A 12,116-nucleotide genomic window follows, 5' to 3' on the forward strand; every position below is an offset into this window, starting at 1 on the left:
ACGGTCTCGGCCCAGTTTATCTGATGGAGTGCCTCCAACGCCACCAATTATGCCGCCCCACAAGATCAGCCACACAGGGCTTTCTCTCAGTCCCGCCAACTAAAACAGCTAGGTTGGTGGGGACGAGAGAGAGGGCATTCTCAGTGGCGGCCCCCACTCTCTGGAACTCCCTCCCATATGATCTTCGGCATGCCCCTTCCCTGAATGTATTCCGCCAGGCCTTGAAAACCTGGCTTTTCAGACAGGCCTTCGGGACTTCCGGGGAGGGTTAATATCTATGACAAATTGCCTATTACTCTGAACTGTCATTGTTTATAGTTTTATAGTTTTATCGTTGTATTGTATTATTATGATGTATTTTATTGTAACAGAGATGTACGTCGCCTAGAGTGGCCATAGGCCAGATAGGCGACACATAAATTAAATTATTATTATTATTATTATTATTATTAAAAGATGTGTTTTAAATTTGTGTATTTGTTTTAATGTTTTTAGTTACTGTAACCCGCCCAGAGAGCTTTGGCTATGGGGCGGTATATAAATACAATAAATAAATAAACCTGAAAGCCAATTCCCTTTCTAGAAACAGGGTAATGCAGGAGTGGAAGTCACAACTTGCACTGTCACACTTTGATATCATTGGGCTTTTAAATGCTAGAATATTTTCTACCATTGAACACTCAATGATAATAGCTGTGAAATCCAGCTCCATTTGCCCCATTTAGTTTTGCAGAAAAGTGTGTACTTAAGTCACTTTTGTTGAAATCAATGTAACTTGAGAGTTTTAGAGAAATGTTAAATGACAAACTCGTTAAGACTAAATTTTGATTTAATTCAAATTTTGCAATTAGTCATACACTGGGTGACTAAGAAGCTATTAAGATGCATCTTCCCACCATTTTTTTTGCAGTTGCACCCTGGAGACTTTTTCTGCAAATCGCTTGCGTGCCTTTTCTTGCTCAGCCACTATTTCATTCATCTTTGTTTTCTTCCATGTGTCAATTTGATGCTTTGACCAGGAAGAAGTTTCTACAAAGCCTTCATGTTTTCTGCGTGGAACAAATTGTAGAGCATCCTTCCAATTTCCCGTATCTTTCAGAGTTAATAAGATACGCAGCATTTGATCCAAAGTGAGATTTTTGCCACCTTCCCCCCACTGCAAGTGCTTGTCCAAAGGAAGTCGGGCTGTTGTCAAGTCCAGCTGCTTTGCACGAGCAAGTGAGAGTCCAGTCTGTAATGATTTATCAACTAAAGATCCAATGATATAGATTTTATCATGCTCAAATGTTTTCATTATATTGGGAGAATCAGCAGTTAAGTAGACAAGCTGATCTCTTGGAAAGATTTCAACATGAGCCTTTTCTGTCGTTGTCACAAACAACTTGTCCCATGCTTCTCCATAACGTTTGATAAATTCTTTGTAATATGGACCATCAGTTTTGAGATTACAATAATACAAGTGAAATGGGTCCAAAGCTCTACGATTGGCCCCTTCAGATTCCATCAGCTGTTTCACTGCATTGTCCATTTCTCTACGTGACATATAATTTTCATAGTCCATGTCAAATACCAGAGGCTGACCAAAGATCATAGACTGAGCAGCTCTCCAGTTGTACACTGCATCCTCTGACTTAGACCAAAACCTAATAAGAAATGTATTTTTTAGCTCACCATCATAATTTTCCTTAGCTTTCAATATCAGTTCCCTGTTTGCCTCCTTTTGTTTTTCCTGCTTTTCTTTTCTGGCTTTCTTCGCAAATTCTTTTAGAGCCAAGAATTTTAAGTACTTCCTTTTGGAACTCTTGGTGGGATATTCCATTAGAATCTTAAACTGCTCTTCGCTGATATTTTCTGGAACCATTTTACCTGAAAGCCTCCACATCTCAATAAGTTCCCTAGTAGCTGCTAAGTTAGAATCTTCTTCACTCTCTGATGTTCTTTCATTGGCTTCTTCACGCAATGCAGATCGCACGACATGTTTCCATCCATCCAAATCTAGTTTCTCAGTGGCACTTGGGGAAGAATCCTTGTTCAACAAAGTAGACAAAACCAGTGTTCTACAAGTAATGACTTTGTTGGGCATTATTAATAATAACCCCCGTTTTGTCCCACCTGGTACTGCTAATTGGAAGATACATCTTCTAGTAGTACTCAACAGACGCATATTAAAAATGTTCATATTTGGAAATGAGACGCCGAACTGTTATCTGCAATTATATATGAAAAAACAGAAAGTAATACAGTATTAGCAAGCTGAAGCTGCTCCAAACCTTAACTATCATAAAGACCAGGAAGCTAAATATAGGCATTCTAGTCTTCTGATATAGCAAGGGAGAATTGCTGAAGCTGTCTAAGGCTGCAGCTCTGTACCTGTTTACCTAGGAGTAAACTTGATGGGACTTGATTCTGGGTGAACATTTATAGCAGAGATGGGAAACCTCAGGCCCAAATGCAGTCCTGTGGGTCTTGCTATCTGATCTCTCAGACTCTTCACCAACACAGTGCCACACCTCTCATCAGCCCTCCTTCATGTCCTACTTGAGCACTTTTGCCTAACTGGAATGCATCCTTCAGCTATGATAATGTCTCTTACTTCCTAGATGAAGGATGGAGGTCTGTGCACTTAAATATGCAGAAACCTCCGGATTTTCTGTAGCCAGAATATATGCTACTGTACAAAGGTAAGACTCATCCATTGCTCCACCCACTTTTGTCTCTGGCCCCACCCACACTTGTAAACAGCCCCAGAAAGGTTCCCCACAAGAGAATGCAGCCCTCAGGTGGAAAAAAAATCCCTAACCCTTATGTATTGAATTGTGCTGTAAAAGGTTATGAGACCTTTTAGGCAGAAGATGGCAGAGTTGGAGAACTTAAATGTCATGGAGAATGAGAAATAAAGGTGGGACAAAAAATGAAAAAAGTTGGGGCAGGACACAATTGTAGGGTGCTTTAAAGAAAGGGATGAGTTTGTGTCAGATGCAAAACTGAATGGGAAACTAGTGTAAGAATTTAAGGAGGAACATCAGAGTGACTCAGTTCAACAACATTCCCGTGTGTCACAGCTCTGTGCATTGATTTAGCAAAAAAAGTAGTGGAATCAATACAGTATCAGCTCTCCCTCCTCTGCCCCTTAGCTTATATCAACATTATAATCATTGCCCAGTTTCAAAGCATAGCGCGAAAGTCTTGCTAACTGGGGAAGACAGGTTATGCATTGTACATTAAAATTCATTAGAAATTCCTATTTTGAGATAAAATGTTTGGAAATGCATATTTTGTGAGAAGATATATTCAAAATACATATTTTAAAATTTTATAGAGTTTATCAAAAATATGGTATGAATGTGGAAATGGGATGGACTGGACTTATAAATGAGAGCATGTGAAAGTGTTGCAGACCAATCTGATCTATCCATCCTTAATACATGAGCTCCTGCTGCATTATACCCATAGTGCAATACCTTTGTGGATAACTGTAATATTATTCCTGGTGCCTAAATTCAATAAATACAGTTTGTGTAGGGGGGAAAAAAAGAGGAAGATCAATTGGACCTCTGGTCAGAAATATCTATGAAAAAAGAAAATGTTATAGATTATGAAGTTACCTTTTGTTTTTGTTAAGTATTCATTTACTTGAGAATTTTTGTGTGTATTTACATCCCTTTGAAGCCCACAGGTTCTAGAAGAAGAAAACAGTATATTTTGAGAACAAAAACTGGTTTCTACATAGTTATAGTGTTATAAGAATTAAGAGCTTCGGTGACCTTTTCCCACCTGAGATTATCTGCTTCAGAATCATATGGAGTTGCTCTCTAAACTACAGAAAAGTTACATGTCATGTATGCTCCTGCTGGGAGGAAGGGCGGGATATAAATCAAATAATAAATTAAAGAAATAAATAAAAAGAATTTCTGAGTTTTCAGATAAGTCTTTTAATTTTTTCCCCTCCAGATCCGCCTTCCCATCTCTGCCAGTGCTTTACTTTAACAGGATTATTTCCTTTTTCCATCTACTCTACTAGGGGAGATGAAAGGAAAGACCATACTCAGCGGTAGACCATATGTCTTCTAAACAGATGGTCCCAGATTCAAATTCCAGTATCTCCAGGGAGGAGTGTTTGAATCTCTGGAGAGTTGTTCCCAGTCACACTAGAAAATACTGAAATACATAGATCAATTATCTAACTCAGTAGAAAAGCAGCTTCCTATGATTGTCTAACCCGAGTCAAGGAAATCAGTTGCTTTTCTGATACAAGGAGAAAAGGCAGGGAAATGAGAGGGTATTTTAATTATCTGTTTCACTGCCTTGAGTATTAGAAATGAAACACATACTTTCCTACTCCTACATGAGTTCCACACTCTCATTCAAATGTATTTTTTGACACAGTGGCCACAATCCAACAACGTTAAGTGTGCTTAAGCCACTGGTTTCAACCAAATGAAGATTACACCACTACAGTATGCAGGCTTACATAGGAACAAGTCTCACTGAACTTAATGTGACTTCTGGGTAGACATGCATAAGATTACAGAGTATGCCAATGTAACCCTGGGGTTGTATTCAGCTGAATTCTACTCAAGAGTACATCCATTGAAATTAATGAACCTAAATTAGGTCTATTAACTTCAATGAGCCTACTCTGAGTAGGACCAGCATTGAATACCACCATCTGTTTAAAGATCTCTCATTCCACTCACTACATACGCTCAAAAATATTAGGCCACTCCCTGATTCTTGGGAACATCATACTACTCACCTCAACAACTGAAGACGCACGCTTCACTACACTACACATTCCGGGTCAGACTCCAATCACCTTCCCGCCGGAAACGGATGTGCAGATACTTTCAGAACTACGACTCTCCTCAATGGTTCTGCCAAGTGAGAGCGCGGAAGGAGCTAGGCAGTAGCTAACTGATTGGCGGACATGCGAGCCAATCACGGAGCGTTATACCTGTTCAGCCAAGCTGAAAGTTTCATAACCATCCTTTTCTCGCGAAAGAAGCTTGTGCGCATGCGTCCCGTCGCGAGACTCATAATTGTTTGCAGCGGGATTCTATCGCGTGAGGATTTTTGCTGTCTACTTTTCAGACGGGATGAGTTTCCTTCTGCCCAGATTAACCAGCAAAAGGGAGGTGGATGAGGTGATCAAGAGTGTGGCAGAGAAAGTCCTGGTACTTCGCTTTGGCAGAGATGAAGATCTTGTTTGCATGCAGCTGGATGATATTGTGAGCAGGCTTTTGCTTCTTGTAATCGCGTTTATGCCCTTCATTAGGATTTTGTTATCAGAGACAAACAGATTAGGCATTTCGCCACCCCCCTTAGCAAACAAAACAAGAGTCATTTTGCTGTCACAGCTCAAATAAAAGTATTCATTTATTAATAAAGTACTATTTGTGTACACTGCTTTACACAACTACAACTTATACAAAATGCGGCGGCTCGACTACTTACAAACTGTCGCCGCCGGGAGCACATCACCCCAGTGCTGTTCGATCTGTACTGGCTCCCAGTTGTTTTCCGGGCCCAATTCAAGGTGTTGGTATTAACCTTTAAAGCTCTACACGGTCTTGGCCCAGTTTATCTGATGGAGCGCCTCCAACGCCACCAATTATGCCGCCCGACAACATCAGCCACACAGGGCCTTCTCTCAGTCCCACCAACTAAAACAGCTAGGCTGGTAGGGACTAGAGAGAGGGCCTTCTCTGTGGCGGCCCCCACTCTCTGGAACTCCCTCCCATATGATCTTTGGCATGCCCCTTCCCTGAATGTATTCTGCCAGGCCTTGAAGACCTGGCTTTTCAGACAGGCCTTCGGGACTTCCGGGGAGGGTTAATCTTTTTTACTAATTGCCTGCTACTTTGAACTGTCACTGTTTTACTGTTTTATTGTTGTACTGTATTTATTATGATGTATTTTAATTGAGTTGTACGTCGCCTAGAGTGGCCATTGGCCAGATAGGCGACTTATAAATTATTATTATTATTATTATTATTATTATTATTATTATTTACAAAGACCAGGTCTGACAGGTACCTAACCCGAGGAGTTTACAGACTAAAAACAGGTGCAAGGCTAGTCGCGGTGGAAGGGGAGGAAAGAAAAGACAGCAAAGAAATATGCCACTTGTCTGCCTCTTTTCAAGACACTTGGATTTAATTTTTACTTGTTTACTTCACCTTCCCTCTTAAAATACTTTTCATTGCTGCTGGGCAAAAGGTCATCTTATAGACATGTCATGAAATCATCTCCCCCATGGTGCTTTTAAGGTTCTGAGCGCTCATACATTCCTTTTCTAAACCTCTTCTTGCTTCTAACAGAAATTTATCTTTTATTATTTATTTATTACATTTATATCCCACCTTTCCTCCAAGGTGCTCAAGGTAGTGTACAAACATAGAAGTGTATACAATTATGCATGGCATTGAGAAAGTGGATAGAGAAAAGTTCTTCTCCCTCTCTCATAATACTAGAACTCATGGACATTCAAAGAAGCTGAATGCTGGAAGATTCAGGACAGACAAAAGAAAGTACTACTTTACTCAGCGCATAGTTAAACTATGGAATTTGCTCCCACAAGATGCAGTAATGGCCACCAGCTTGGACGGCTTTAAAAGAAGATTAGACAAATTCATGGAGGACAGGGCTATCAATGGCTACTAGCCGTGATGGCTGTGCTGTGCCACCCTAGTCAGAGGCAGCATGCTTCTGAAAACCAGTTGCCGGAAGCCTCAGGAGGGGAGAGTGTTCTTGCACTCGGGTCCTGCTTGCGGGCTTCCCCCAGGCACCTGGTTGGCCACTGTGAGAACAGGATGCTGGACTAGATGGGCCACTGGCCTGATCCAGCAGGCTCTTCTTATGTTCTTATGTTCTTAAGGGGAGGAAAGAAAAGACAGCAAAGAAATATGCCACTTGTCTGCCTCTTTTCAAGGCACTTGGATTTAATTTTTACTTGTTTACTTCACCTTCCCTCTTAAAATACTTTTCATTGCTGCTGGGCAAAAGGTCATCTTATAGACATGTCATGAAATCATCTCCCCCATGGTGCTTTTAAGGTTCTGAGCGCTCATACATTCCTTTTCTAAACCTCTTCTTGCTTCTAACAGAAATTTATCTTTTATTATTTATTTATTACATTTATATCCCACCTTTCCTCCAAAGTGCTCAAGGTAGTGTACAAACATGGTTCTCGTTCTCCTGATTTTATCCTCACAATAACCCTTTGTGGTAGCTTAGGCTAAGAGACAGTCACTGGCCCAAGGTCACCCAGTGAGCTTCATGGCTGAGTGGGGATTTGAACCCTGGTCTCTCATGTCCCAGCCACTACACCACACTGGCTCTTGAGTACTAACCTCACTCAGGACAGGTTTATGCCACCACTGACTGCCAGATGACCATTATTTGGAAGGACTTCCACTTAATTCCCAGTTCATAATAGCTGTGTGAGGATGTTTTGGTTTTGTATTTTAATTACTTTTTTATATTTGTGCTGTTTTTACTATCATGTATGCTGCCCTGGACACCTTTAGGACAAAGGGTGGGATAGAAATCTAATTAACAACACAGGCTTTTGCTTGGGTACGTTAGGATACTGGGAGTAGGGGTGGTGTTCAAAAGACTTCAGAGCAAAATTATAGTTCAGGCTGTATGTGAGGCAAAGAGACTTGTATCACTACAGCTGAACAGCATCCTGTGCAAGGCAAGTGGGGTAGAACCACATAGATCTATATCCCTTGTGTCTTTAATATTTTCATTAATTTTATTTTAAACATCCTGTTTTTACTGTCTGATGAGACAGATAACGTAAAATATGAAAACATAATACAGTACTAAAACAATAAAATATGAACAAAAGCCACAGATTAGCCAACATTCAAAAATGCCAAGGGAGATTAAGAACTCAGCCCAGCTATACCAAAAGCTTTCAGTAGGTGTTGGAAAACCATTAAGAAGTGGGGCAGATAGATGTCCCAGTACAGTACAGGGAGTCCCATAGCATTACTATGAAGCTCAACAAAAAGGAGGATGCTTCTCTCACATCCCCGTGTACCTGAGGAGTGGCAAAATTTGGAATAAAGCCTCTTCTGTTGGCCTGAGTGGTGGGCAGAATTATATGGCAAGATATAGTCCTCTAGCTATCCTGGTTCTAACCCAGATCATCAACACTCCAACCCTTCTACTATATTCTACACCGCAAAGTTGTGCTCACATTATCTTGACCCATTCCAAAATGGGTTCAGGCCTGGTTACGGGACTGAATCAGCCTTGGTTGCTCCGATGGATGTCCTTTATATGGAGAAGACCAGGGGATTGCGACCCTGTTATTCTTACTTGATCTCTCGGTGGATTTTGATACTATTGACCTTGGTATCCTTCTGAACAGACTTCATGAGATGGGTATTGGAGGCACTGTTTTACAGTGGTTCCGATCCTACCTCCAGGGTCGTTTCCAGGAATAGTATTGGGTGATTGTCTTTAGGCCCCCTGGCAGTTGTGCTATGGGGTGCTGCAGGGTATCATCTTGTCCCTGATGCTATGTAACATCTATAGGAAACCGTTGGGAGTGGTCATCAGGAGATTTGGGACAAGGTGTCAATAGTACGCTGATGATACCCAGCTCTATTTCTCAGTAACTTCTGAATCGGGAGAAGCCATGCAAGCCCTGGACTGGTGCCTGGACTCAGTGGTGGGTTGGATGAGGGCCAATAAACTGAGTCTGAATCCTGTCAAGATGAAGGCGTTGTGGGTTGGTGGTTCCCAAGTTTGGATTATTGGTCAATTGCCTGTTTTGGATGGGGTTGTACTCCCTCTGAAAGAGCAGGTTTGTAGTTTGGGGGTGCTCCTAGATCGACCTTTGTCACTAGAGGCCCAGGTGACCTCAGTGGCTAGGGGTGCCTTTTACCAGCTTTAGCTGGTAAGATAGCTGGAGCTGTTTGTTTATTAGATTTATATCCTGCCCTTCCTCTGACTGGAATAGCCTGACCACTGTTGTCCATACACTGGTAACCTCTAAGTTGTGTTACTGCAATGCACTCTATGTGGGGCTGCCCTTGAGGTTGGTCCAGAAGCTGCAGCTGGTGCAAAATGCAGCAGTGTGCCTGCTCACTGGGGCAGGATATCGCCAACATGTCACCCCACTGCTGAAAGAATTGCACTGGCTGCCCATTAGCTACCGGGCCAAGTTCAACATTCTGGTTTTGGTGCACAAAATCCTGTACAGCTTGGGACCAGGATATCTGAGAGATCATCTTACCTCTATACCCAGCTGATCACTACACTCTGCAGTTGAGGGCCTCCTGCAGATACCATCTTATCAGGACATCCATTCCGCACAACATACGAAGCAGACCTTTCATAGCGGCATCTACCCTTTGGAATGTCCTCCCCTTATATAGTACACAGGCACCATCTCTGTTATCTTTTTGGTACCTATTGAAGACTTTCCTCTTTCAACAAGCCTTTTAAGTAGAGACCTTATCCTAGTTTGCGTTGGAATTGCTTTTTAAGATGTTTTTAAATCTCTTTTAAAAACATGTTTTAAAATGTATCTTGCTTTAGTATGCTTTTAAAGATGTTTTGTTTTAATATATTTATAATGTCTGTTTTATAGCGTTTTTAGTGTTTTTGTTTGCTACCCTGGGCTCCTACTGAGAAGAAGGGTGGTATATAAACTTAATAAATAAGCCTCATGTAGGGGGTAACTGGCATGAAGGTATCCCAGCTTACTCCTTCATATCATTTACCTCTTCCCCTCCCAACCCCCCCCATGCACTGTGGCTTCAATTATTAATTGGTTTTCAACAATGCATTAAATGTTACCATTGTTCAAGACTTTGTTTCTTGCCCTCTCATATCAGACATTATCTTATAACTTCTTCTCTACAGCTTGCAAAAACATCTCATGATTTAAGTAAAATGGCTGCAATTTACTTGGTGGATGTAAACAAGGTCCCAGTGTATACTCAATATTTTGACATCAGTTATATTCCATCAACAGTCTTCTTTTTCAATGGGCAGCATATGAAAGTGGATTATGGGTAAGTTGGGTTTGCACATAATCCATTTACAAGTTATTCTTCTTTGCATGAGCTTTGTTAGTCTTATTTATTTATTTATTTATTTATTATTTCAATTTATATATGTAAGACATTATGAGAGTAGTCCTTAAGTGCCTTTTATGTTCTGATTTTCCCCTATTCCTCTACATTACAGGAGAAATTATTTATCTCTGTAAATACTTGAATCCATTTTTCAATCATCATTTCAGCGCTAGAATGAGTTATGGTTATAGCCCTGAATAGACTTAACTGACGTAAGCTTTTGTTGGATCCCAGAATGCACACACACGAAGCCTACAATCTTACGTGCACTCCTCAGAAAATTCCATTGTATTCAGTGGGACATTGCTGAACAGGTTTTACAGCTGAGTGTTAGCTGTTCTTGCAATGGTCTCACTTCAAATATATATACATATATTAATGTAGTTCTTCATTAATTAAAGTTGTCCATACAACTGTTTATTTGAGGGATAGAAAAGTTGGGGGCTTCCCAATGTTGTTGGACTCCAGCTCCTATCAGCCTCAGCCAATACAGACATTTGTCAGGGATTATGACAGTTGTAGTGCAGCAACATCAGGAAGGACATAGGTTCCCATACTTCACATATTTCTTAGTTCTAGAGCATGATTAGACTAATATAACTTCTCTTCATACTAGAAATTGCTCAAGCACTAAACTGATTGAATAAAAATAATTTTAAAAAACAGCCATATTACTCTGCCGCAACAAAAATCATAGTGTCATCAAACTTTCGGTATGACCACAGGGCTACGTGTTTCAGGCTCTTTTAGTGGAAAAAATGACAATAGAAATCTGTAAAGTTATTTATCGTGTGGAAGAACTAGACACATACATTTTCTCCCTCTCTTATAATACTAGAACTTGGGATCGCCTGTTGAAACAAAGTACGTCTTCACAATACACAACTAATATATGGAACTCATTACCACAAGATATGGTGATGGCCATGTCACATATCCTGAGGATTAATTATTAAGACTGAAAATTGGTCTGCCCATATCAGTCCTTACTCAACTAGGCAAATCCAGCAAATTCTGTGCCCTTTTGAATATGACACTGCAAAAATGTAAACAAGAATAGATGGCACCCCCATCAATGAAGTCATGAGGCTTGTTTTGAGACTAAGATAACATAGAAAACTAGCTGCACAGTATGAAACCATCACAAGGAATGAGACAGCTTCCCAAGCTCACCAGCTGGATCGGTTCCCAGTTTGGAGAAAACAAAAGTGGTTAGAAAGAAAGGAGGTTATACATCAGGAGAGAAGAGACAATGAGAAAAGGTTTCTCAGTTCTGCTCTAAGTAAATTAAATGTCTCAATCCAGGCAAGTAACAAGCAACATCCAGCCTAGCTAAAGTACTTGAGGTTGGCCAATGCAGGGTGTGGCTTGGGCAGAATCGCAGTGGTCGAATAGAGGCCTGGAGGGGTACATTGGGCCCCTGAGCCTGTAGTTCCCCATTCCTGCTTTAATAGATTGGTGGCATGAGTTTTTTTAAGGTTCAGACCTTGAATCATAATTTCTTCTTTCCATTTTTCTTTCCTACTTAGTTCTCCAGATCACACTAAGTTTGTGGGAAGTTTCAAAACAAAACAAGACTTCATAGATTTGATTGAGGTGATTTATCGTGGAGCAATGCGTGGAAAACTAATTGTACGAAGCCCAATTGATCCAAAGGATATTCCCAAGTATGACCTTCTCTATCAAGATATTTAATGGCCTCGTAGGAGAAGAGTGAAAGTTGGAATGTGAACTGCCTAAAACTGATGGTTCTAAGTCTTCTTCAAAAGTTTAATTATATTCTGAAAACAAAAGAAAGGAACTGAGAGTTTGTCTTCATCTTCAGGATCATATTGGACAACCTCCAAGACAGAGATTGTTAGCAATTCATTTTTTAGAGGAGTTGACTGGAATTGCTTAGGCTGCAACTTATTTAACTGTAAGCTCTCAAAGAAATTGCTGTAGAGTGAGCAAATCCTTGTTCAAAATAAATGCATTTGGGAGGTATTCCAGTTATAAGAATCAGTGTAGGGCTGA

At 40.6% G+C, this 12,116-nt stretch overlaps 2 protein-coding genes across 2 annotated transcripts; one reads left to right on the plus strand and one right to left on the minus strand.

The window, feature by feature from the left end:
* Nucleotides 1-811: 811 nt before the first annotated feature.
* TRMT10C (tRNA methyltransferase 10C, mitochondrial RNase P subunit) lies at nucleotides 812-4,923 on the minus strand. The gene is made up of 3 exons (XM_061628174.1): nucleotides 4,757-4,923; nucleotides 3,606-3,679; nucleotides 812-2,207 (listed from the first exon to the last, which is right to left on the minus strand). The coding sequence occupies exon 3, from the start codon at nucleotides 2,177-2,179 to the stop codon at nucleotides 878-880; it is 1,302 nt and encodes a 433-aa protein (XP_061484158.1). The 5' UTR covers nucleotides 2,180-2,207; nucleotides 3,606-3,679; nucleotides 4,757-4,923; the 3' UTR covers nucleotides 812-877.
* Nucleotides 4,924-4,982: 59 nt separating this feature from the next.
* Nucleotides 4,983-12,086, plus strand: TXNL4B (thioredoxin like 4B). The gene is made up of 3 exons (XM_061628186.1): nucleotides 4,983-5,228; nucleotides 9,886-10,037; nucleotides 11,630-12,086. The coding sequence occupies exons 1-3, from the start codon at nucleotides 5,097-5,099 to the stop codon at nucleotides 11,793-11,795; spliced, it is 450 nt and encodes a 149-aa protein (XP_061484170.1). The 5' UTR covers nucleotides 4,983-5,096; the 3' UTR covers nucleotides 11,796-12,086.
* Nucleotides 12,087-12,116: the final 30 nt, after the last annotated feature.

The sequence above is a fragment of the Rhineura floridana genome, chromosome 5 (genome assembly GCF_030035675.1).
Source record: "Rhineura floridana isolate rRhiFlo1 chromosome 5, rRhiFlo1.hap2, whole genome shotgun sequence".
Taxonomy (NCBI): domain Eukaryota; kingdom Metazoa; phylum Chordata; class Lepidosauria; order Squamata; family Rhineuridae; genus Rhineura; species Rhineura floridana.

Bases quoted from the DNA above. Each gene is read 5' to 3' on its own strand.
- TXNL4B (XM_061628186.1), top strand. From the start codon at position 5,097: ATGAGTTTCCTTCTGCCCAGATTAACCAGCAAAAGGGAGGTGGATGAG. The intron at 5,229-9,885 runs GTGAGCAGGCTT...TCTTCTCTACAG, and splicing joins GCATGCAGCTGGATGATATT to CTTGCAAAAACATCTCATGA. The intron at 10,038-11,629 runs GTAAGTTGGGTT...TTTCCTACTTAG, and splicing joins CATATGAAAGTGGATTATGG to TTCTCCAGATCACACTAAGT.
- TRMT10C (XM_061628174.1), bottom strand. From the start codon at position 2,179: ATGAACATTTTTAATATGCGTCTGTTGAGTACTACTAGAAGATGTATC.